Source organism: Enoplosus armatus, chromosome 13, assembly GCF_043641665.1.
Source record: "Enoplosus armatus isolate fEnoArm2 chromosome 13, fEnoArm2.hap1, whole genome shotgun sequence".
Classification (NCBI taxonomy): domain Eukaryota; kingdom Metazoa; phylum Chordata; class Actinopteri; order Centrarchiformes; family Enoplosidae; genus Enoplosus; species Enoplosus armatus.
Genome location: NC_092192.1, coordinates 17,201,335 through 17,228,997, shown reverse-complemented (window position 1 = coordinate 17,228,997; position 27,663 = coordinate 17,201,335). Strand labels below are relative to the sequence as shown.

The 27,663-nt window shown below is 41.0% G+C and overlaps 1 protein-coding gene across 1 annotated transcript in view; it reads right to left on the bottom strand.

The window, feature by feature from the left end:
- The window catches only part of LOC139295039 (seizure protein 6 homolog), a 37,246-nt gene extending 12,179 nt beyond the window's left edge, over positions 1 to 25,067 (bottom strand). Inside the window, exons 1-6 of the mRNA XM_070917104.1 lie at positions 24,314 to 25,067; positions 23,715 to 23,836; positions 10,639 to 10,831; positions 1,768 to 1,953; positions 725 to 893; positions 25 to 191 (exon numbers count right to left, since the gene is read on the bottom strand). Of these exons, the coding sequence (XP_070773205.1) occupies positions 25 to 191; positions 725 to 893; positions 1,768 to 1,953; positions 10,639 to 10,831; positions 23,715 to 23,836; positions 24,314 to 25,067 (1,591 nt within the window). The remainder of the gene's footprint in view (positions 1 to 24; positions 192 to 724; positions 894 to 1,767; positions 1,954 to 10,638; positions 10,832 to 23,714; positions 23,837 to 24,313) is intronic.
- Positions 25,068 to 27,663: the final 2,596 nt, after the last annotated feature.

Here is a 27,663-nt window from a genome sequence, read left to right as displayed (position 1 = left end):
CTGCAAACTGGATGATCAACCTGCCTTCATATCTGATGGCTGCGCCCGTGGAGGTCATTGTCCCATCTGTGGTGAACTCTATGAACAAGTAACGTCCAGTACTGAGCACACCCTCATTGGGCAAATACTCAACCTCATAGGAGTCGTAAATGGGGGGAGAGTCTATGTTGTTGCCATTCTTAATCAGCAGTCTGCAAAACAACACACACACACACACTGATTAAAATAGATGTAAGTGAGGCTTGAAAGGTAAGAAAAGCATAAAAAAAAGTAAAAGTTGCAAGCTATCTGAGAGCTGCTCACTGTTCCAGCTGTGGCTGTAATAACTTTGTGATAACATTCTCCACCACTCGGTAATGAGGTGAATGGCCATGTGTGACGATAGCCATGTGGATCAGTAGTTAGTGAAGAAAAATGGAATGCAATCGCTGTTTCCCACCTCTAACTACCCTGTGTAGTCCCTTCAATTCGTTCACTTGATAGAACACTGTTAAAAGATTATAATGATAAAAGGTCCTTTCAAATTCGTCTGTCACTCCCTAAAGATTTTGGTTATTTATAGCCTTAGAGGGTTTTAATGGTCTATCCACAGGCATACTGTTATTGAGAAAATAGCTCTGTGCCATCTATTAGCTGAAGACACACACACACACACACAAATCCGCACACACTCCCACATTCACTCTCAAGGCTTGTTTTTATTTTAGCAGTGTGCATAACCCACCTGTCATCGTCCTCTGCCAGAGCCACCTTCTCAAAGTGAACGTGGAGCCGCTGGCCTTCAGGGGCCTCCAGGACCCAGTGGCACGTCAGATTGTTGCTGTAGTTGCCAGGGAAACCAGGAGAGACGATACGGCCATAGGTGGCATTTTTTATCATTCCCCCACAGGATGCTAAATGGGAAGAAAGACAGAGAGAAAAGAATAGTTGGAGTGTGTGGACTAGATGAGAAAAGTATTGACACCAACTATGGCAGGGGGGTCCCTGTCTGAGCATGGATTGTATCAATATCCAGCGGCCTGTGGCTGGACTACACTAGGCGGCTCACCTGAGTTTAAGAGTGTGTGACTGTGTGTGATGGACGTAAAGAGAACAGCAAAACACTATCAGTTCAGAGCAGCTGCAGGCAGGCGCGGAGAAAGGCTGGAACTGGCAGATGAGCCTTTACCAGCAGGAGAAGGATAGTCATGCGGCCCAGTTCTAATTAAGGCAGCCAGGTCCAATGGCCTTGTTTTGCCCCGTCTCCAAAGAATAGCTCCCTGTGCTGCTAATCACATGCAAACACACTCATTTGGCCTCCGAGTGTAACTAATCAACTCAGTAGGAGACAACCTGGTGAAGGTTTTCGTTAATCAAAATCACTTGTATTCTAGAGGAAGAGAAGGGCTTACAATATACCTCCAGTTTCTAAGTTTTACTAATTCTTTATTTTGCACATCATTTTAATTACAAAAAAAGTTTCTTGGGAAACATTTGGACAAATTTAACTACAAAAACAAGTCCAGAGGTCTTCCCCTCTGTCAGTGTTAACTACTAGAAGGTAATTGAGCACAAAAAAAGAAATTAAATCTCAAACAAAAAGGTAGCCAACATCCCAATTAACCTGAAGGCACAAGGGGACCTACAGTTATGGAGATTTAGTTTTGTGTAATTACATTTTGAGCTGTTTCGTTGTTGCAGTTCAGTAAGGGGGCTACCTCATGGCCCTGAACTGCTCCCAGTGTTAATGAGCCAACATGTGTCTGGCTGAGGACCAGTTGGTCTTACCCACACACCGGGGCTCCTTCCCGCTCCAGTAAGGTGTGGTGGCATTGCGACAGGTGAGCATTTTGAGGCCTTGCAACTTGTAGCCGGTGAAGCAGCGGAAGTAGGCTTCTCCGCCAGCATGGAGGTGCGTCACAGAAACTTCTCCACCAGCAGGCTCTTTGGGGAATGCACAGCTCAGCACAAAAGCTGGAGAGGAAAGAAATGGAGACAGGGAGGGACAAGGGAGGAAGCAAAGGAGCCAGTTTAATCAATTACAGTATCAGTGGAAAAATGTTTTTCATGTGATATTTCAGGCATCTCTGACGCCTGACGGGCCTAAAAAATAATCCATAACTGAAATGCATAATTTTATAAACACTATATGAATTAACATTCAGTGACTCACTTTGGAGGAGGACAAATGTGCTAATTTGGTCTGCTGTGTAACCTGCTATGCCAAGATGTCACAGAGTAGTGATAGTTGAAAAACTAGCACGTTGATGTTATAATGCAATTCAGTTATATTGAAACACAGTTAATGAATTTGCTAATTACCAGCTATGTGATGAAAGTGCAAATAACTACATGCATGTTGCGATGATGAAACAATTTATCAAGAGACCCGCTTAGTCTAACTCCATTTTTATCACCATTTTAAATATTTTTCTTTCATTTTTTTTTACTTTTGACAAATGACAAAGTTTTTAGATGCATAATTTCCCAGGACTCGTTGACAAAAGTCAAATTCTGGCCAACATAAACAGCCAACAATGTTAACTGGCTCCAGAACATAATCCTCTGTCCTGCATTGTGTATAACCCCTGCTGTTTTGTTGCATTGTTGACCATGTTGTCTCTCCTCCAAACCACCACTGAGCACCCATACACGTCTAGATATAAAGGGAGAAAAAACAAATAGTTTTTTCCATTATTTTCTGCAAATAAACAATGTTTCCACTCTGTCTCAGCCTTCCCATTTCTCTCTCACACACACACACACACACACACACACACACGCACGCACACACACACACACAATTAGGGATGCTTTATAACCAACCTTCAACTGTCTTTATAAATGCTCCATTTCTTAATTAATTGCAGTTTACCAGTTCATGCAGTATGCAAATGTACAGAGACATGTTTGCAGCACTACAGTAATTAACATCACTGTGTGGTGCGGTGTAGGGCCACTGCAAATACTTGGAAATGTTGCAGATCAGCTGAACATCATAGTGGACCTGTAATGTGATGGCTGGAAGAGGAATGGCCTCTGTCATGGTTGTCAAAGAGTCGTGATTCCAGCAGGGTAAGATCAATGTTGCTGAACTTGCTTTGCATTGTTGTCCTGTCCCTGTCTTTTTAAATGAATGGTGTAGGATGGGATGGAGTTCACATGGATAATGGAGTGCGCTAACCAAGTCTGTAATAGACGCTATTAAACAGCCTTCTCTTCCTGTCTAACAACCACACTGTTCTACCTCATTAGTGTCGGCACTTTAATGACCAGACTAAAACTTTTAAACTTCTGAAAATGTGTGGACAACAAAACAAGCAACATAATTGGACCCACTACGGCTTGGGTTACAATAACAGTGTGATTGTGCACCAGCGAAATGGCAGAAAACTTTTAAGAGCTGCAACTTTACTCAAACTTGTCTTGTTTCGGCTTAATGGAGTGCACACAAAGCCTAAATAAAAGCTAATCGAAGGAGAAAAAAAAGGGAAGGGGCACACTGGAAGACCTGTCTGCGTTGAAATTATATTTGCAGTCTTAAAAGCAATTATGATAATAATCGGGCATGGGCCATGTAAACACCTTAATCTACTTATGTTAATATGATAAGGTTATTTGGTGTTTGCAGAATCGAGACATCTACTACAGCAATTTTCAGCTGCATAGTTGAAGGGGTGTTTGGTGTGAGCCTGTCTACAGAAACTTTCTGAAGTGTTGTCCGTTCTTTCTTGCTTGCTTGCTTTTTTGCTTGATTCTTATCAAATTGAACATCACAGAACTGTGTCTTCTATCACGGCAACATGCGCTTCTATTGGCACGAATCAAAGAGGTAGAAATGGCAACATCAAGTTAATCTTTGCTAAGGAAATTGAAAGTCACAATAGAACAGGGTTTAATTTTGAGATAGTTTAAAACATGCCTGACCCAATCTAAATTGTCCCGACGAAGTAAACAGCAACTGTTAAAAGATATCGACCCAGGTTCCATGATGAAACAGCTAAAGGCCTGGCGTCTTACCATCACTTGTTAAGAGTCGGAGCAGTCGGCCACATGTAGAAAGCAAAAGCTGACACTTGATAGACAAGGTTGTTGGTCCACACACACATGAATACTTTAATATATTTGGGCTCTGAGGTCTCAGATGCTGAGCAAGTGGAGGTTAAATGGCACAAAAGAGAATAGACCCTCTGCAGCAGGTTGGATTCGAAGTGCTTTCATTCCAGCCAGTCATGACAAACGACACTTTCTGGCATTACCTTGAAGCTAAATTGGATATTCAAAAATGTTATTCTATCAATGTTTGAACTTGAACTCGAGGGAAAACAGCCCCAAATGCATAACGGCCATAAAGGCTTGTGAAACTGCCCCCATCTACCATGTTTTAATCTACCGATTTAGGTTTTCCTTTTACACAAGCCACTGGTTCGCACCATAATGAAACAGGCCTTTCCTTTGCAGTAAATCAGTGAGCCACAGGGACGAGCTACACTGCCCCTGGGTCATCCATTCAATTCATAGTTTATCACTAGCTCCAATGAGCCTAGTTATTGCCATTATCATAGCAGCATTTACATCCCCATTGAGCATGCAGTGGGAGAGCCAGAGGCAAAAAATTGCGGAGCCAATTCCTGAAGTATTAAATTACGTGCTGCCTCCATTCCAGTAGATGTGGTGCTGGGCCATAAAGTCTGATTGTTTTGCCATTACAAATAATAGATCCACGGTGCAGACACCCAGGAAGATTAGCTGATATTCCTGTAAGGCCGTAGGAAACAGATGTGGAGCTTATGTCTTTAGTTATTGTTTCCCTGCAGAGGAGAAGAAATTGTCTCATTGGTAATACTCAGGTAAACTTTCAGTTTTACAAGAAGTACAGACTAGCATTTCAGATCAAATTTAAGCTTTTACAGAGAGACAAAAAGTGTCAACCATAGACAGGAAGTTGCAGTAAAATGTACACATTTTCTAAATCACGGAGATTTAAACTGATTTAAACAAAACTACTGTGGTTATGGCCATGCTGATGAATCTCTAAGTAAATAAGTGATACTGTCAAATATTATCTACTGTCAAATAGATAACAGGGTGTTCTAGTTGAAAAACGTGGTGTGGAAATGATGCATTACTCTCCTGCGTTCCGATATTTCTTTCAAAGTGATGCCGTTCAGATGAAGGAGGGCATCACAGGTGTAACAAGGGGACATTACTGACGTCAGTGTTGTAATGCCTCACAAACATCATTTATAGATGACATGTATTGGTGCTTTGTTTAATATTGTTTTAAAATAGATGTCCACAAAAATGATAAAAGCCTTTGGGATTTAAATGACATAGTTTCAAGTCAGAAAGTTATTTTTTATGTGTAGCTTGTCACAACCAATAAATAATCATAAGGCATCTGAACATGGGCTAAATGTTTTTTTTTTGCACTTTTATTTTTGTCATTTCACAGTACTTCATAAGAGTTCAAGAGGAACACATCCTGTCTTGCGTTTGTGATTTTTTTCTCTCTTATCTGTGCAACAGCAACAGATTTGTCTTGCCTTTTTTTAATATAAAGTGTTTCTGTTTATATTGCTTCCTGCCCTTTCTCACCTATCTTTTGCGTCAACAAATATGGATGAATCTTCATCAATCAAAAGTTGCTAAATATCAACATTCGGAAATCGTTTAAAGAAAGTAAACATTTTCTGAAAGAACGCTGCATGTGACTCCTGCTTTCACTCACACACTCCTCCCATTAATGAACCTTATTCTGCTGTTTGCACATTTTCCATTTGCTGGAGTACTTCAAATTGAGAATGCTTCTCTTCAACCAATAATGGACAAATATTGTTGACTAGGGTACAATGGATGAGGTGATGAAGGCAGTAATAGTAACTTATCCACTGTATTGGGACAAACAAATAAAATGCATTTCAATTTCAATAAACTGTTGCACTGTTGTATCTCAAGTGTTGCCTGAATCCCTCAGGTAGAGAACTGGAATGAGATAAAACTTGGAAATAAATAGGGCAGGAGATAATGAAATAGGGTACATAAATAATGAATGTATTGTTGGTTGTTATTATTATATATAATGACAGTATATGTGGAGAATATTATCCACTATATGTTACAATGGAGAGTAAAATGTGTTTCCAAGGAGAGAAGTGCTGATGACTAGTCATGTCTACTCAGATCTCAGTGCACTGACATGACAGTAGTCCTGCAGTTAGCAGGTAACTTGTGGGAGAGTGCGACTGTCACTGTATCCAAGCCTCTTGTCCTGGCTGTGCACCAAAGCACAACCTTTTACAGAAAGATCAATAGCATTGTCTCTGGGAAAGTGATTCAGTTGTGGAAAGCCAGGCCATAGTTCTTCCATGATATGGTCTATTGATATTTATGTGGTTGGGTTAAAAACTCGATTTTAATGGTCATTTACTCAATAAAGGCTATTAAAGAGAAATAACTTTGGACTAGAGTCTGCATCTCATCAATACTGAGACGTTGTGGCAAATGGTGGATCACTGCCAGTGGCAGAGGTCCTCTGGCCACCTCACTTGTCAGCCCAGCTTATTAGTTACAGCCAATCAATAACTCCTGTAAAACATCACTGCCATTGGCAATGCCATTTATTATGCACTATAGAGTCACCTATAGATGTTGAGAGGTCAGATATGATGGCAATCATTTCATCTAACTAAATAACAGAGAGGTTGTGGTTGAAGTCCATCATAAATCAAGTTCAATTTGATTGGACCTGTGGGTTGTCCACATTTGCATGTGCAGCGTTTATTTAATTTACGTTTAATTATTAGTACCCACAATGCTCATGCATACAAATTATTTTTCTTTTTTAAGAAATGACAGCATTCCGCGACCCCTCTGCTAAAAAAAAAGAAAGTCTGAATATATCTTTTACTGGTAGAATTATACTCTTTGCCAAAAAACTCTTTTGCATGCCAGCTCTGTAATGAACCCATCATTATGCTTTCAGAAGGATGGTAGTGATTTCAATTCCCTATTCTGTATTTAGTTTGCTCATCTGGGTGCTAACACTTTAGGATGAAGTATCCTCTCAACACACTTGCATTCGTTGTAGCACACTAATTAAGTTTTAGGGGTTAAAATTGCAGCCGATTCTTATTACAAAACAGTAAGTATGTACATTTACACATACATTGCAGGTTGATATCTGCACACAACCAGGAATATTTGTGCCAGTATTGAAAATGTTGTCATGATAGTGCAGATTGAATAGCTAGGCAATGAATCTTTTCATATTGATCCTCCCTCCTAAGTAATAACTTGGACTCGTGTCATTACAGTAATAAACCTGCCTATGAAGTGAATAATAAAGTGTTTTTGTTTGTCAACATATGGATTCCACCATTACAATAACAATGATGAATCCAGTGTGTAGAACATCACAGTTTATTGTTCTTTTTAGTGTGGAAAAAAAAGATAGTAAATAAATGAATACAATTGTCTGTATTATGGTTTTCTGATTCATGCAAATTGCAATTCTGATTATTTTCATAGTAAAATAAAGAGTTGTGGGGAGAAACCCGGTAGGCTAAATCTGTTATATCACCAGCAAAGAATACTGATTGCGTGCATATACAGTAGGGTTGTTTCTACTCAGGATGCATTAATTCATATTTTATGTTTTTGCATTGTTAGTTGCATGCATGCATGCCTTTTATTTTTTTCTGCAGCGGCTGGATGTTCAACGTAGATGAGGATGTGTGCGTGTGTGTGTGTGTGTATTGAGGAAAAGATAAGGATGTACAAGGAAAGTGGTACGCCTCTTTCCTGTCCCATACTCCTACTTCCCACTCCATACATATAAACAGTAAAACACACCTATAATCATGTTCCAAGTGTCAGGCTCACTGCTGATGTTATAGAGGCATCCATCACTCTGCCATCGCAGGCAGAGCTAACGCTGTAGCAGATATTAATTACCCTGAGCTGAAATCCATCTCTCCACACTTCTGTCTCCCTCTCCACGCTTGTCCAATCACATTTCTCACAACCCATTATAAAAGACAAGGTGATACTGTGCTTACCAAGGAGAGGAACACAAATTGAAATATCCTGTGTCTCTAATATGTCTAGTCTTCTAGAAATTTACTCGTTGCATTTTTTCTTATTAGTGTAAACTGAATTTGTCCCATCAATATCCAAATCAAATAGTTTGTTTGGTGGACAACTAACTCCACACATCTGACTGCAGTGCATTTTAATATGCCACTATTACTGGCAACAACCACAATACAGATGGTTGTCTATGTGAAAGTCTTTTTATAAGGGTTTCATAGGGTTATAACAGTTGAGAAGTTCCCAGAAATGTCTTGGCATGAGACACAACAGGATCTAGAAATAAGGATTTGGAGGTGCTGTGTTGAGTCCATGTTAAGATGAAAGCCCTCTTTTTATCAAGTAAACTATGAGAATGACATTAGACACTAAGCAACCCAGAGCCTTCTCTGGACATTTTGGTGCCCTTGGCCAGAGATCCGTCGGTGCCCCTTTTAATGATATCGGAGTTTTATTCCTTTTTTTTCAGCTTTGCTCAATTTCTGGTCTCTGCTATCATCAACACATGGTCAATTATCAATGGGTAGTTTTACATGCACACTATCATCCCTGCTATGAGTCTTATTCAGGTTCTAATCATATTCAGGATAGGATATAGAACATAAGACCCCTGGTTATTCATGTCTCTGTATGCACAATATCCTCTTTGAGTCTTGATGATGTATGGGACATAAGGTACCACTCGGTTATTCATGTTCCTTACAGAGCGGTGTGAGCAGATTCTGCGTGGGTCACAAAATAAGCAGCAGCCAGCAGCTTCATTAATAATATGACGGGCATCAGCACCCCGTATAGTGTCTCCAACGAGTCTGCCCGCAGACCCCTCTCAGCATCACGTGCATAGAGCTGTGCGATCACTGGGTTTATTTAACGGTGAATGGGGATGGGATGGCCAGATGAATAGGTTTTTTTTTAACAATACAAAAGAGTCAAAGAAATAATACAGGGTGTCCATTAATAAACCTGGGAAAATCTCTCACACAAAATTATGCTGAATAAGACTGACTGAATGCAAAGAGGAGAAATGAAGGATAAAAGTACATCTACTGACTGTAATATATTTCAACTATTTGTCACCATCTGTCCCCGTCTATGCATCACCCTGTATGAGCTGTACTGACCCCTCACTGTCATCATTCAGCCTGACCGCACACCGATATTCACACATCCATCAGCGTTGGGCTGATTTATCTCACGTCAGCAGCACTGTTCTGATGGTCGCTTTCATTTTCCAGCTGATGAAAGTGCTACAGTAATGTGGTGGAATGAATGTTTTGTTCACCAGCTTCCACCATCAACTCAAATCGATGGGGCATGTAATTGGCGGCCACTTTGTGTGATTGCTAAGATAAACAGACATTGTTGCAGACATGGGAGATCAATGTCACGCACAAAAAAAGCGAGAGAGAGGGAAGAATTTATGGAGCACCATGTTCACCAATAACTTACAGTAACTACTGTATCTCTGCTGACAGATTTTGCTGCTGTCTCACACTTTTATAGTTACTATTTGATCACATTAAATCATTAATTCGGTATAGTTTAATCTCTGTAAAGGCCAATGGAATTCAGTGCTCACAAAACTATTGGATGTATTAATTCCAACAGTAAGCTATCTTCAGACAGACAAACATGGGATAAAGCTAGGCTTCGCCATCACCAGACCAATTTGCAAATGCGAATTAGTCTGGGACTTCTCTGTTCATTTTCGATTTCCAAGCGGCAATATCAACAGGCGCTGACCAAAATGCCTCTAGGCGCAATTTGATAGACCTACAACCAATCAGACCAACGTATGACGTAGCACTGACCGTCCTGTCAGAAGTACGGCAAACACGTGTTTCTTATCAACAAAAGCTTTAAATGCAGTTGTTTGTTCTTCTTTTAGAAGTCCAGTTCGTTTAATAGTGACGCGATAGCGGATTCAACAGAACGTTCCACATCAGTGGCAGCCATCTTGGTTGTTTACGAAAATGCCTCAAAGGTGCTCCTCTGTCAGTCATCGTATCTAACTCGCCCCATATTAGATAAGTGGTTGTGATTGGCCCGACCGAGGCAAGGCTAGAAATATGTCTGCTGTGAGCTCATGTTTTATTTGTTCTGGCAGATTCGTCTGGTTTCCAGGCAAGGAAAAAGCTTGTGCAACTGTGAATTACACTGTTTTGGATCAGAGCATCTGATGATAAAATAGACCTAGTTAGTACTTTTTTGATGACGTGAGCATAAGAGTACATTCCTGCAGTGACAGTTCTTCCCTCCCCATCTTGTTGGGTGATAGATGCAAAATGATAAGAAGCAAAGCAGAAGAAGCAGCCTTTACATTTCTGTAAATTAAGATTGTCTCACAACCCAAATGACGCTGTTCTTTTGTTCTTTTGTTCTTTTAGTTTGCACGACCAAATTCAACAAGTGCTGAGAGCAAACACAATGACAGGTGAGATGTCAGCATAAAGGCTGGTTCAAGTTCTTTTTTTTGCAAACAATATGAATCCATTGTGAGCCAGGCTAAGCTGAGCAGTTGTTTGACCTATGCAATGTGACAACATCACCAGCATGGTACTGTCTCACCTTGGTAATGCAGCAGGATTAATCCAGAGTTGTGCTGTTGGTCACTACGAAATCGGATGGATATCTGGTTGCTCCAGCTGCGTAGAATGAGGCCCCTCATCAAGACTGACTCATTGGCAAGGATGAAAGGTTCTCGGCCACCCGTATCCTCGACTGTCACCTGCTCTCCCTCCAACACACTCACATTCAGCACCTGGAAAAGAAGAGACCAGGCCATATGATTACACAAAGGCCTTTATGGCTGCACCTCTGTGCGTCATGTAAAATGTCATGCTAGCAAATGGTTGGCTGACTTACCTTTTGCAAAGGGCCTTTGAAGAGTAACACATTGCACAAAGAATTATCAAAGGTGACAGTCAGTGCATTGTATTTTTAGCACTGTTGTGATGAGCACATTTATTTCTGTCCACTCTTTGAAAAGACCAAGACCAGGCGAAATTCATAGCCTTTTAGCTAAACCAGCAATGGACATGAAAGAAATCCCATTTCACACAAACCTGGGGGCTGTTGACTTCTGAGGTCTCAGTTCACACCAGATGGGATCTTAATTCAGCACCACCAATGTTGTGTTTCCATTTAAAGCCAAGTTTAGTCTAATGACGTTGCTGTGAAAAAATGGGTCACCCGCTGTGTTACTTTGCTCAGTTGTCTCACAACACAGTTGCGCAGGGGATATGTTTGGTTTAAGTCATTTCTTTGTTAACCTGCTCCACGGATTGTAGACACGTTTTTTGAGTAATTGTAGAATCTGTCTGGGTCATTCCGCGCATGGTTTGTTGCATGATTGACTCATCCTCTTTTCTGTGTTCTCCTTGTGCCTGTAAGCCACTCTGACAGCAGTGCTTTATGTCTTCAACAGGTTTGAACAGCATCTGCAGCTAAATCTGGTGGAGAAACCTCGGGAGGATTGCATGTAGTTAAACTGTCTGGATAATGGAGTACTGACACATTTTGATTAATTCCCCATAGATCTATAAAAGAGGTATGTTAATCAAACAGCAGTTCATGATTATTATTATGTGTTATGAAAATAAAAAAAGCTCTAACCCTCACTTGAGTTTTCATGGCAGTCTTTAATAATGTCAGGGTTTGGTAGATTATTATTATTAGACATTAAGGGATCATCCAGGACTGAATATTCTTATCAAGGCTAAATCCTTTACTGACTCATTTAGGTAGTATGTTTGGTGGTGGTGGGCTTTCAGCATAGATAATATCGTTATACTCAAATAATGACTAAATGTAAGATTAGCCAGATAGATTAAATGTTTACCACGCTCAGAGCTCAATGAATCTGATCATTTTCAACGAACTTGCAACCAGATCGGAAAAAGGACCCAGCTCCTGTCTTGAAAGATAAGTGCACCATCAAAGCTAAATCAGCCACATCCATTTCAAGCTCTCTGTTAAATTCATAGCATGTTCTGAAAGCTAATGCTGTCATAGGTAGTGGGCTCAGGTCTCAGGTTTGCCATGAGGCAGAAAAAGGGCTGCCGTCCATAGGCTGGTGTCCCTGAGGTAATGTGTGTGCAGGAGTGTTAGTGCAACAGCCTGGAAAAGCTGAGACATGGGCAGGATGAGCACATTGCACAACAGCAGCAGGAAAATGAATTTGGTCGGGTCGACTAACTGTCACTCAGTGAAAGGGGAGATGACAATGAGTGCAGAAAGGCTAATGGACACTCTGAGACTGAGCTTAGAGGTGACTCCTTCCTGAATGATCCACGAGGTCAGCCACTTTGATTGATTTGATTTTTATCACGACCAGAATTAAACGCAAAACCACTCCGGAGGTTTTCACCCAAACTGAGACAGCAAACAGCAGATCAAAATAGTCAAACAGCAGATATTCCTGTGTTTGTGTTGTGTGTTGTGATTTCTGTATGTTTTAATATAAAAACTGTGCATCTTGTCATTGTAGCTCACGTAGTTCAGTTGTTGCAGGAGCCTTAAACAACAGTGTCACAGTGAGTAATAATGGAATGTCACATGATTTTAGAATCGCTGTTTCTCTGTTTCTCAAGGGCACCGGCAATGACAAAGCCTCAGGCACAGTTCTTTTTTTCCCCACTTCTGCCTTTTTTGTCTCTGAGTTAATATGGAGGGCTTGGATGTTTTGCAAATCAGGTTACTTCGGCTACTTGCTCATCTTATAACTTCATAATTCACCCCGCAGTGCAGCACAGTGATTCTCCTTCAATTTAACATTCATGCTCATATATTCAAGGAATAAGACTGAAATGCAGGCAATGTGGAACTGCAATTTTGCTCAGATTAACTTGATTTTCTGACAAATTTAAACAACCCTGGAGACTCAACGCTCAGTTACATCCATGATTGATTGTGTTGTGATTGTTGATTGTTTGCATTCCAGTCTTGATTGACGTAGCTTCAGTTTCAAACATTTTCGGAACATGACATTTGGTGTATGTATAATGTAAGAGTGTACCTTGTTATTTTACTCTAACATTTTCAAGCCTACAATGAAGCCAGTTAATGTTTTTTTCAGTTTTTTTCTAAGCCAGGTTGTATTTATTGGGGATTCAGCCTATAATTTCCTTCATCTCTCAATTTCATTCTGAAATTACTATTCTGTGATGTGTTTCTGTTGACTCCATTATTATGTAAAGCTGCTGAGTCCATGAGAGATGGCTGATATTTCACCATGGTCCATACATATTTTAACCATCAACCATCTCTCCCAAAAAATCAGGCTGGAAATCAAATGTCCTTCTTGCTAAAGCCCTCTGTGGAACTGGTGGAAATCCTAGCTCATTGCATTCTCCCCTGTAGCCTGTGGCTGCTCCAAGGATGGCCATTATAATTCAAAAATAATACAATACAAGAAGGAATGTAAAATGTGCTCTGCAATGAGTGTTTGGAATATTAAAGAACTACAGTGGGGAAAAACACACCCATCTGACGAGACACCTTTACAGTAAATGGGACTTTTCTTTTATTACAAATAAAACATTGCAGGTCGAAACTGGTTGAAATTTCCTCTGTTTTCATTACTCCAGTTGCATTCATGGCATGTTCAAAAATGATGTATACACATGTGCTCAGTTGGGATTCTTTACCTCCAACATTATGATTGAATAACAATATTTTTCTAAGTTAGCTATTTCGAGCCAGTAACTTCTGGGAATGTGCTCTCTTGAAAAGCCCTCATTTGATCCATCAGTACTAAATGAATGAATGAATGAATGAAGTCATGATGTCCTCTTCCATTGCTATGAGTTTTCTGTTGTATGTGTAATCCAACATTTCTAGTAGTCTATCAGTCTAAATGCCCGCCTATGTCAGTGTGTCCATCTGCTGTGTGGTACACACTCTGATATTGCAGCAACTTCTCATCATATTATAGTCTGTGACCACTTGGTTTACATATAGCAGGGAGGCTCGTGAAGGACAGGTGAACAGACAGTGGACGGACGGTGAACATTTGGCCCCAGAGGACCATATCATCTGTCATCCACCCTGGAACCTGTCAGTGCAGCTAGCAACAGCTGTCCTGCCTCAATTATGAATCATTGGCCATGTCAGGAGACATCAGACTACCTTATCTTCACCAGTGCTGCAGCCAAATGCCCAGAGGGACTTCTTTCTCACTGTCTCTCTCTCTTTGTGTGTGTGTGTGTGTGTGTGTGTGTGTGTGTGTGTGTGTGTGCACGTATCTACGCACACACATGTTCCTCTGGACTGTAATGAGAGCAGGCTTATTGTAACTCCTAGCTGGAATCTCTGCCACAGCAGACACATTTGTGGGACCGGGGATTTGGCTGACCAAGCACACTTCTGCACCAACCACAACATTATCAGAGGATGCCATCTGAACATTGTGCTGTTCCATTTTGAGAATCATGTTGAGAGAAGAGAGAATGTCTGTTTAGTGTTTTTTTTAAAGTAATACTCTAAACAATGCAAGACATAAGACTGTCCTTTGGGTAGGTGCTCTTGAAGGGTTTCTTTGTTCCAATAAAATCTTTCCTGAGCCCAATCAGAATGAGAGGGCTAGAGGAGAGAGGGTCATCTCTCTCCTCTGGCCACTGTCTTTTCAATCAAACCACTATAATGAACAGACCATCCTGCAAGGCCACAGTATAATGAACAGGCCTAGGAGTGCACTCGGAATACAAAGGATGGGGAGAAAATCTCTAAAATAAAGGTTTCAAAGGATGACAATATTTGCAGGATTGAATACCTTGATCTCGCTGTGTTTACCATGACCTTTGTAGAACAGGGAGCTTCCTGGGTGCTGCAGTGTTAAACTACGAGAGTGAATGGTGAGCAGAGGTGAAGATCCATCTTATCACAACCAAACAGAAAGCAGTCTGGCATGGCTTTTAAACTGTGACTGTAGAGTCACCGCTGGTATCTGACTGTTAGTATATACTCCCATAAGAGATAAACTAAATAATCTCTCATGCAATTAGGGAGTTACTGTCTCCTTAAAAAAAAAAGAAAATAAAAACACTTTGGGCAAGAGAAAATATTTCTCCTGGTGCTTTTGAAATAAACAATCTGTCAGACAAATTAGACTTTTTACGCATGGCATGTAATCGTTATTCACTCATTTATTAAGTTATCTGTAAGTACACAGTATGAGTTAACTGTCCGCAGAGGCTGGCTCTCACTGATAATTTACTGCTGGAAACATCTGGTGGTGCTCTGCAATGAACATTTACACTGACTCACAGGAGCCATTGCTGATGCCGAAATGAGCGGTACGTAATCAAAATGATCCCACTATACATGGAAATTAAATGACCCTGCTGCTGGGGGCCATAAATCAACAGCCATTGGACTCACCAGCTGCAGTGTCATCATTACTATAATAAAACTCACAGGCTTATGCAGTGGAGAACACTGGTAGTGTACCTACCTCATCGCCCCCCCCCTATCTAAGGCTCACAATAATCTTGGTGTACCATATCCAGTTGGTGTTTTTGTGTATCTCCTGATAAATCCATTCAAAAAAGAGGAGTTCTTCCAGTGCTCATTATATGAAAAACGTTATCTTAATTGAACATTCACCTCTATATAAAACAGCCAAGGCCATTTCCTGTTTGCCCTGCTGTCTAAAACAATGGATCCTTACCAATCACCAAAAGCAGAATGTTAATGAGAATGAGCCGGAGCCGGTGGCTGAATACAATACTAACTCGCTCATTGTCACTTATGTCACATTTAAGACAGCCCATTTTAGCCTCCGGAGATCCCCAAATGCCATCACTATATAGTGACCATCCTCTAAAACAGGGGTGCCCAATATGTCGATAGTGATCTACTGGTCGATCGCAAAGGTAGTGTTGGTAGATCGCATGGCATTAAAAAAATAGACGTCAGCCTATCATCCATCCTCACTATGAAATTTGTCACTTGATTGACATACAGGGCAGCCAGTCTGACATCTGATCTTTTCTGACACATGGGTCACCACTCATGCGCGTACAAGCGCGCCAAGTGCGGCAAAATGCATCCCTGGCTGATTCCATTCAGTGCAAGTCATCAGAGTAAGGTAATGACAAAAAATGTTCAGTTATATTGTGCAATATGGGTTCATGCAGTTATGCAAGGTACACCAACATATATTGTACATATAAAGAATACTCAATATATTTATAAATAAATATATGTTTTGCATTTTTATAGTAGGTAGATCATTTTGACTTGGTCATTTTATAAGTAGCTCGCATGCTGAAAATGTGTGTGCACCCCTGCTCTAAAATATGTTTTTTCCTTCCAGAAGCTTAAAGTAAAGCAGACATTAAGACCCTCAACAATTTGAAACACAGATGAGATTCTTGCTTTTCTGATAAATCAGCCTCACTTTCTGAGGCGCCTCTTGGGCCTTGACGTCTCCGTTTATTTGCTGCAGTGTGCATTTTTGCATAGATTTAAATTCATGCATTGCTGATTACTCTTCCTATTTTCTAGCATGCATCTTTACTTTCCCGTCTTCGTCATGACGCTGAACGAGTTGGAGAGAACACAGCCTCCTGCCAGACAGTCTTCTCCCTTTTATGACAGCTTGCTGGGTGGAGGAGCAATTAGTGTCACCTGAAAGCATTCCTCTCGGGATGGCTGGGCCCCATGAAAACTCATCTCAGCAAAGCCTTGACACCCTAAAAAGCTCATCAAGATCAAACTGGCCTTCTTTATGTCCTGCTTTAGTCCCCCAAGGCACAACATGATGAAGGCTTCCTTCTGCCTCATCTCAAGTTGATTAAAGGCAGCAAGCCTGTCTTGGCCTCCATTACTCAGTCAGGCTCAGTTTCTCTGCGACATATCAGCTACGTGTTGTGTCATTTGTGCTGCTGAGTCAGAGGATGGCCAAAACACATACATTACCTTGTTAAAACAGCCCTTTTATTCTGTCAGATGTGAGGAGGACGGATTACAGGCATCATTGTATTTTAAAAGGGGAACTATTGGTTAAAGTGCAGAGACTTTCTCTTTGGTGGAAAACACTTGTGGCCCTATCTGATGAGAGCACTCGCGGCCACTGAACACCAACAAAACAAATTTAATTCCCTTTCTCATCAGCCACACTCGGCCAGGGTCAATGCCATGTGCATTTTGCTTCTTTTGTAAGAAATACTGGAATTAAAATGAGAGTGCAAGGATCAATACAGCAATTCAGCCATCACTGAGAGGAGGCTGCTTATTAACATGGCTATTGATTGGAGTCAGAAGAGCGTGGTCACAGAGGCAGCATCAAATACCAATCGTTAACCTGCAAGTCGGGGTTAGCTATAAACACTTGGCATGCTCTGTAACATCTCAATCCTCAAAGGGACATTTTACTGATGCTCCACCTCGACAATAACTCATTAGCACACGCAGCCTTGAGCTCATTTGGTTCTTAAGTTTTATTTTGCTTTGTTTGGAATTGTCTGAAACAATATTCACTCATTTGAGGATGAAAATTTGAAAAGTTTGGAAGCTGTAATTTTCCCCACTGAGACTCAAGGCCTTTGTTTGATATTTATAAGCTTTAATTAATGAAACATACAAAGAAGTTTTGTGTTTTTTCACCTGACAGACAATTTTACATTTAAAATGGCTTGGCTTCAGCTTTAAAGGACTTCTTCTAATTTTGCAATCTGCCATCTTTGTCATAATATTATGTTTGCTGATTATTGAACTCCTGCTTTAACATTTGACTGTCACTTCTTGTTTTAACCAACATTATCAAGAGAATAATATAAAAGGTATTGATGAGAAAAAACAAATCATATAGCAAGTCAAGCTAGAGTTGCATTAATTCATCCCTGTGTCCTGTTTATTTATCCCCAGGTTCACCACAAGAACTGAAACTGATTGAGACAGGGTAGAGGAGCTAGACAAATAGAAAAACTGATAAATGAGAGCAGGATGGAAATAGAGGGGGGAAAGGAAAAAGAGGATGAAAGAGTTGGGAGAGGGATGGAGAAGAGAAGAAATGACATAACAGTATTGACCAAAAACTCCCTCACCATCTCCTTGAATGATGCTGCTTAAACCTGTCAGAAAATGGAAACACTCCCCCAATCAGCCTTTTGTGGCAGTGGGAGGAATTGTACATGTCTGTGCTCCTAACCCCTGAAATGTATCTACCAGTCTCAGTCCTCCCCATACAATACATTCTTTTTTAGCAAGAGTGCAGAGATGTGGCCACCATGAAACAGAGGGAACAACCTGTGCTGAGCCACAGATGGTAACTCCTTGAGACCCAGGCAGGTAGATCAGTGAGCAGAGGAGACGGGGAAATCAGAGTGGGACAGATGGCCTGGAAAGAGCTGATAGCTGGCTAACCCACTGGATTTATTTGATCGAATAAAAAAAGCTTCAAAACAGATTTTAAGCACTTTAATGCCACAGCCCAGTTCTGGAAAACCTCCATCTGTCTTCTGCTTAAACCTTATTGCTGCTGAAGTGACAGCAGAGAAGAGGAGGAGACAGATATAGAGGACAGAAATAAGATGCGAAATAAGAAATAAGATATCGCCATTTCACTGTTAAAAACTTTCATTTCCGCATATATATAGATATAGAGAAGAATATATATACACTATATTGGCAAAAGTATTGGCTCACCTGCCTTGACTCGCATATGAACTTAAGTGACATCCTATTCTTAATCCATAGGGTTTAATATGACGTCAGTCCACCCTTTGCAGCTATAACAGCTTCAACTCTTCTGGGAAGGCTTTCCACAAGGTTTAGGGAAGTTTTGACCATTCTTCCAGAAGCGCATTTGTGAGGTCACACACTGATGTTGGACGAGAAGGCCTGGCTCTCAGTCTCCGCTCTAATTCATCCCAAAGGTGTTCTATCGGGTTGAGGTCAGGACTCTGTGCAGGCCAGTCAAGTTCATCCACACCAAACTCTCTCATCCATGTCTTTATGGACCTTGCTTTGTGCACTGGTGCACAGTCATGTTGGAACAGGAAGGGGCCATCCCCAAACTGTTCCCACAAAGTTGGGAGCATGGAATTGTCCAAAATCTCTTGGTATGCTGAAGCATTCAGAGTTCCTTTCACTGGAACTAAGGGGCCAAGCCCAGCTCCTGAAAAACAACCCCACACCATAATCCCCCCTCCACCAAACTTTACACTTGGCACAATGCAGTCAGACAAGTACCGTTCTCCTGGCAACCGCCAAACCCAGACTCGTCCATCAGATCGCTAGGTGGTGAAGCGCGATTCGTCACTCCAGAGAACGCGTCTCCACTGCTCTAGAGTCAAGTGGCGGTGTGCTTTACACCACTGCATCCGACGCTTTGCATTGCACTTGGTGATGTATGGCTTGGATGCAGCTGCTTGGCCATGGAAACCCATTCCATGAAGCTCTCTACGCACTGTTCTTGAGCTAATCTGAAGGCCACATGAAGTTTGGAGGTCTGTAGCGATTGACTCTGCAGAAAGTTGGCGACCTCTGCGCATTATGCGCCTCAGCATCCGCTGACCCCGCTCCGTCATTTTACGTGGCCTACCACTTCGTGGCTGAGTTGCTGACGTTCCAGTCGCTTCCACTTATATATAATTATATATAGTTATAATACCACTGACAGTTGACTGTGGAATATTTAGGAGCGAGGAAATTTCACGACTGGACTTGTTGCACAGGTGGCATCCTATCACAGTACCACGCTGGAAATCACTGAGCTCCTGAGAGCGACCCATTCTTTCACAAATGTTTGTAGAAACAGTCTGCATGCCTTGGTGCATGATTTTATACACCTGTGGCCATGGAAGTGATTGGAACACCTGATTTCAATTATTTGGATGGGTGAGTGAATACTTTTGGCAATATAGTGTATATATACATATATATCGCCCATCAGTGCCAATTTATAGGTAAATATCTGAATGTCTGTCTTTATTAATACTAATCCATCACACCCAGACCAGCTTAAGTGAATGGTAAGATTGATTCTTTATTTTTTATTTAAACCTGCTTACAGTTTATTTCAAGGGCTAAAAAACTGAGTCAACTGGGCCCCTACAGTAACCCACTGAGGTTTTGAAGCTATTCATCATTGCTAAACTACATAATATATAATTAATATAACACTATGAAATAATAACTAGGAAAGTCAGACAAAAATCTGTTTTACATCTTATCTCATATCTGATAGTCTCCACTCTACCTGTTCAAACGTCCTGCACATATTTTAAATATTTAACTGAACCCTTATGTGTAGTCTACACTAAAGTGCAAAATGTACACTTTAAGCTTAAGTTTATCGCACTATTCGTTTAACTCTGTGCTGAAAGTTACATCAGCCTCCTAATTTCTGTGCAATTATTCTGCAAATAAATTGTAATACGGCCAGAATCACCAGATGGAGCAATGCATTATATGCTGTTAGCTGTGGCAGAGGGGTTGAACAGTCAGGCTGAGGGCAGTAAATTCTCCTGATACATTTTTCATCCTCCTGCTCCTGCAAGCTGCCAGACTGCTGAAAGGAGTATTGACTAAACACAGAAAAGGTCTGATCTTGCTTATCTATTCCCCACCAATCTCTGTGATATTTTTTAGTGCTGGTGGAAATCAGAGGGGTCTCTGAGTGCTGGAAATGACAGACACTGTGCCTATATACTATATTTTACTGCATAGGTGCACTACATCAACATAAATATTTATTATACAGTAACTGCATCTGTCCTTCAGAGTTTTTCCTTCACCTAATTTCCCTCCTTTGCCCTTGGAAACTGCTGGTCTGTCTGCTACAATGATGACTCCCTTCCATAACTGAGGCCGGCTGCCAAAACCAGAACATGCACTTCAACCGTAATGTCCCTCCTACTGCTCCTCTGCCCTAAAGTGTGGAGCATAAGCATTTTCCACATGCTAATATTTGGCACAGTAAATGTTATCAGCTGATCAGAGTCAATATTAAGACATATATTTTTGTGTTACTAACAAGACCAGAAAAAAATCCATGACCACAAAACCAACAAACTGTCCATAATCTGACCAGAGAAATGGCAGGGGAAGGTCTGTGATCCCTCCAGAGATCGTGGTGTGACAATGACAAATAAACTCATCAGAAAAATGGAAGCAATCAATTTAGTCGCTACTAACAGTTCATTCCATCTCTCTCATTCCTTGTTCGATACCATCATTTAAAGGATTAGTATCTTCAAATTACATACGTAAGACATGATAAAAATTAGGGTTCACAATGAAAAGACGAAGCATTGATCTGAGCTGTTTAATTGAATTGTTTTGACATGTTTTCTGCTCTTTATGTGTGGAAAAGAAATGATTACATTGCATGTTGCTCAGGAAAGCATCTGTTGTTTGTCACATTATCTATCTAACACTGCAGTACTATATAAAACAGTCATAACGTGTTTACCTGTCGTTTTTTTTTGCTGGTGCAATAATCAAAATAGCAAAGTCAAAAGTAAAAAGATTTCTGGCTTCCAGGTGCACGATCTGGTGGTAACCATAATGTCCCTGGTTCAAATCCTGCTGGGGACCCTTGTTGCATTTCACCCTTATTTTCTATTCATGTTTCCTGTCACTCTCTACTGTGAACTGAGGCAAAATGCCAAAAAAGGGATTATAAAGGTTGACTGACCAAAACACCACAGACTGTGTATGGAAACAGGACAGAGGATATTAGCCAGAATGCTTGCAGCAAAGGGAAGTGCAGCAGCTCATTGGCCACCTCTGAATCTCAGAAAAGTGGTATAATTGCAGCTTCATTGCTGCAATTTTCAGATTTGAATTCCTGGTTTAATTGTGTATTTCTGCGTGTGTGTGTGTGCGCGCGCCCACTTGAGTTGGATAAGTCCTATCAAAAAGGTAAATCCTATGAGACAACAGCTAAATATGTGTCCATCTCTTCCTGCTTGCTTCATGAATTGGGAAATTGTTGAGAACTAAAATTCATCCATGTGTAAAAACATTCCAAAATGTGAATTAAAAATTGTCACACTTACATAACATTTTCTGTGCACACTGCTACTCCACAAATCTACTGTCTGATCTCCTTCAGTCCTTTTAAAACCTAGGGACCTGGAGAGCCTCCAGGCAGAGGAGCTTCACACATTGCTGATGAGAAGGTATGACACATACTTGACTTCAATTTCTATCTTTCCATTTACAGTCAGCTTATGTCTTCGCCAGGAACAGAGACCATGGCTCCTCATTTTCTTCAGCCGTGCCAAGCAATTGTCTGTACAGTTTGCCATCAGATCACTATCAGTTTAGCTGTGGGAGGGAGGGAGTCAGCCGCCCCATCTGTTCACATGGCGGAGCTGAAACACATGGCTTCCTCCTGTTTCTTTATCAGGCCTGGTAGATGTGTGAGGATAAAATGTCTATATATTTTCCCTTTTATAGCCTCGCAGTTTTTAAGTCTCCAGAGATACATTTTCTGCCAAAAGCATTGGAAAAGCAGTGGAACTTGAGAGCTGGTATATCAAATATGGTGAAATGCATGCATGTGTGTGTGTGTGTGTGTGTGTGTGCACATGTGCAGGTAAATGTGCCTGTGCTTATAAGTGGTTCAAGATTTACTTAAGTTACCCAGCGGAAGCTTTTGGAGAAAAACACACTCTCAAACATATACTCCGTCAAGACTTATCTGAGCCCTCCAGAGGCAGCAAGACAAAGCTCACACATTTTAAAGTCTCCAGTGGTAAATGAGGCGTTTGAGGAATTGCAAATGCCAGGGAACACACACATACACACACACACACACACACACACACACACACACACTGACAGTTAATTTTTATAACCTTTTTGTGAAAAGACTTACCAAGCAAACATTCAACCTGAGACGGACCCCATCACTTGTGCCCCCATCCACCAACTCACCCAAGCAATTTGCTGCCTGTCTATCTCTATCAACCCACACAAGACAAGGGAATACTGTAAAAGCTAAGACTAAACCAAAACATGTCAATGCTTTTCACCAGTTGAATGAAACACTTTAGATTAACAATTGATCACATGACTATTTGTACGTGAATTGGGTTGCTCATAGTGACAAACCCAGAGACAAATGTCACCCGATTCTGCAGTTCCTCTCAGGTCTACTGAGCTTTATAGTGTCTTTCAGCTGATGGTTTTAGTTTTATGGCCCACAACTTTTACTGTTTTTGTTCAGTCTCACAGCTCTCATCAGTGTTATTTCCAGATGCAGGCAGCTGTTTTCATTGAAAAAGGTCTGAGCTCTAAGCATCAAACAGCAAACAAAGTTTGGTAACCAGCCAGTGAACTTAATGGAGCAATTAGCCTCTAAAGAGCCAGATTATTCCTCATGGGTTGGTAGAGACCAAAAACAGAGTTGAAATGAGAGTAAATATTGGACTCTAAATGTTGCTATTGTTGCTCTGTATCTTCTAAATATGTAAATGGGTAACTGCTTGACATGTCAACTTAAAAAGTTATAAAATGTCAATGTTATATTTACAGCTTGTTTCTGCTGCCCTCAAGTGCCCAAAAAAAATCTATTAATGTTGATTTAAAGATGCAATTTTGAACTTTATCACTTTCACAGAAGTTGCATATTGCATTTTAAACATTGATAATAAGGGACAACATCATGGTGAGCCTTTAGCACTGACCTGAACCTCAATGCCATATCCAAGGTAGACAGTAACCAAGTAGTTACACTCCACTCCAGAGTCAAGTTGCTGCAGGATTTCGATGTTACCCTCAGGGTCAGTGAAATTCAGACTGCATGGCTCTGTGGGAGAAAATAAAAAGACAAGTGATTCCCTTTTTCCCAGACCACTGATCCTTCTGACAGCCCACCTGTGTCTCCATGGCCCCGTAACCCTCTAACTATCTCTGCAGATTTCCTCTCCGACACTGCTCATCTGGGCCCTCAGCCTTCTATGGCCAGTGGAAAGGACAGGCAGGACACATCAGGGCAAAATCTGATTGTTTTTGACACATGAGCGACTCTGTTATCCCTGGTGGAGAGATGAATAGCGGTGTGCAGCATGCGAAATGAACAGCAGTGATGTCAATGACCTGACGCTTAATTTTCTTGTCCTCTGGGATGGATGTGTTGAATCTTTAGGGGAAAGGTATTCTCTCAATTTTGAATTTACATTGGGGAGGAAAAGTTATCTGGATGCTGCTATTTATTTCACAAAGTCATTTGAATGTTCTGCTCAGTGCATCTTTTGAAAGTCAGAGAGAACATGAGCATGCCTACCTGCTGTTTGCATGGTGGTGATGGTGGTAGTTGTGATAACGGTTGTGGATGGTGTGGTGGTACCTTCTCCCAGGGATGCTGAAGTTAGGTCAGAGAGTGGATGATCAGGGCTGGTTTTGTTTTTCAGTGCTGTCTCCCTAGCTTCCCCTTTCTCCATCCTCATTGAGGAGGGTGCAAGAGTGGCCTCCGCAGGAAAAGCACTCCAACTTTGAGGCTGACTTCTCTGCGAGGACAGGGAAGCCGCTGGGTTGTTTTCACTGACTGAGCCTCTATTATTTGGTGTCACTTGAGTAGTGAGGGAGTCTGTTGTCGGCTCTACCTTGTCTGCCCCACTGGTCTTCTCCTTAGATGCCTTCTTTTCAGAGAGAGACACGGGCGGCCTTGGTGTTGTGGGAGAAAATGTGGTCAGTGGGGAGGTGGCGGCCGCAGTGGCAGTAGTGGCAACGTCTGAGAAGGCTGGGGCATCCTCGTGGGGCACCAGCTGAGTGACAGGGTCTCCTGCATCTGCAGACACAGAGCCTGGCATGGTGGAATATGCAGCCACAGAGCCATCCCTCCTAAAAAAGTGCTGGTCCCCCTGGAAATCCCTTGTAAGTAGGTGCTCATGAAGCAGCAGGCCCTTGAGGACCGGCTGGTGGTTGGGGATGTTCATTGGTGAGGCAGTGGTGACAGAGTGGACTTCGCTCTCTGTGTCCTGTGTTGATGAGTCCCTGTCTGGGTCCAGCGTCCTCTTAATGATGCCGTTGCTTTCCATTGGACCTAAGATTGAAAGAAAAAAAGAGAATACGGTTGTGTTCAGCAAAATATTACAGGCCAGTAAGCTACAAAAGCAACATGCACAAGAGCAGTCTTTTTGACTGTTTCATTATAGAATCACTGAGTCTGCCAGCCTATAATCTACCAAAATTATGCTTAATGAGGTGAGAGGCTGTCCTCTTGTATAATTCTTCCATAAATATTTTGTTGCTATTTAAATCAGTTCATTATGCGTGTGCGTGTGTGTGTGTGTGTGGGGGGGGGGGTAATCCATTAGACTATCCATTATAGAAGATTTAATAATAGCATGAGTTGACCTATGTAGGTCACTATAAGTAACGTACAGTACACATGATATGCTAGTATAATATCCTGTGTACTGTAAGAACACATGCAGTTTATTTTCAAGTGCTTCTGTTAAAATCGTATCCTTTCTTTTCTATACTGTACATTTCATTGATGTCCTACCATGAAGGACATTTTTTTAAGGTTCCTGTGCATGATTTATACTGACAGTGGTGAGTAGCAGCTTGCAGAAAGCCAGTTTATTATCAAAGACAAATCCCACAATCACACCCCGCAGGCAGCGAAATCTCAGAGCGGAGAAACACTGAGCAGAAGTAGTCTAGTTACTTGTAGGATAAAAAGGTTTAAAAACACATATTTTTCCAAGGCATTCTTCTGTAGGCTAGTATTCCTTCTTTCTTTTTTCAACCTCACACTCACACCACTCAAACACAGTACAGGCATTGTTAAAGCTCCACAGGAAAAGCACTCAACCAGCGAAAAGTCAGTAAACCATAAAAAAAATATAAATGAATGGATGAACCTGTGGGTGTAAACTAAAGATTAAAATACACAAGTGTAAGTAAACTCAAACCATTGAAAACAACCAAAACAGTGTTCCAAATGCAATAAATCAAATTTGGCACACTGGCATACACTGCATTGGGAAGGTGTGTGACTTATAACAGTAAAAAGGGAAGGGATACTAAAATACATCTCTCCTTATGCCTACACTCTTACTTATTATTACGGTCCACAACAGCTGACATCATATAAATAATGTGATACATTATTGCAAGTCACAGAAGACACTTGCTGTGACAAGTTTAAGCATGGAACCTTTTTATATGACATTTTACAGAGTAAAAGCCAAGACAAAAAAAATGTTCTCTGCAGTGACTTTGCCATTTTGGCAATTACACTGCTAATCCATTTAAAAGATAGACTGAGCTCCAGTTTTAATGAAACAGCCATATAAACACTGTTAGAGTTTAAACAGATGCATGCATTCAATAATTGATTAAAACAATAACTTTCAAAATAATAAAGTAGCACCACTGATGGGAAGTACGCAACACAAACCTGATTATTAAATTAAAGACTGGAAGAATTAAAGCTGCACATTTCAGCTACAGCTGTCTTTGTGACACCTGCCTTTTCTGCCTTAGTCATTGTGTAAAATCACTTGAAGTAAAGGAGGCACCCATTTGCCCTTGCTTCTGGAAAATAAAATGCTGTTCTCAACTGGAGCCTTCTTCACCTATAGAAAGTGACTTAACAAATCTAAAGGAACAGTACGGGCCAATATAAAACTCATTATCAACTCACCTCTGTGCCAGTTTAAACATCAGCATATCTTTTAACAGCTCAATAAGGACAGACCAGCCAATCACTTCATGCAGTGTAAGTGTTTTTTGTAGCCAGATGATTGCACCGTGAGTCCAAAAGAGCCATATTTACCTCATTATCTGCTACATTTTCCTCGCATCAGTTGTTTGGGGAAATCTCATAAATGGGTGGTTCGCACCACTGCAAAAATCCTCCAGACAGTGTAAACATTAGCAAAGATGAACTTCTTTGTATGTCCTTAGCGGCTTTGACAGGACTGTTATCCTGAAATGATCAAATGTTCTCCAGCTGGCTGCTAGTTATACACTCTCAGACGACAACAAAGATTTTTGCCTCATTTATGAACCATTACGAGGAAAGAGTTTTCTCCCGGTTTTGGAATTCTAGTGCTGACTTGCTGCTTTAAGGTGTGTGTTGGCATGATTTCTTTCTATCTTGTTAATATAGAGGTGGAGTATTTCTTTGGGTACTGCTGGACATAAAAATAAAACATTTATGGCAATCACCATTTTTTTTTTAGGATGGTGAGCCGACTAAAACTGCCACGGCTGACTGTGAATTCCTCCTTTCATTTTTGCATCAATGAAATCTCTTTTTCCATCACATTGTTTATACTTTACTGTTTCAACTTCTTCCAACATTTCACTATACATCTGTACTCAGTGCAGCTGCATGCAGCCAATTTGCAGATATAGAAAAACATTAAATATAAATGCTTACCTAAAGCTACCAATATTAACATAAAACAATTCTATGGGGGTTTTTTGTATGGCACAAACACGTAGCTATGATAAACACTGAAAACACTGAGGGAGATCACATAATCCTCTTAAGTGTCTACGCACATGTGTCTACATGAAACAATGCCGTCTGCTTTGACACCTTAATTAGCTTGCATTCAGGGTGACAGTTTGTTTTTATGAGGCAGAAAAGCTGCCAGCACACTTTTCATGCTCATA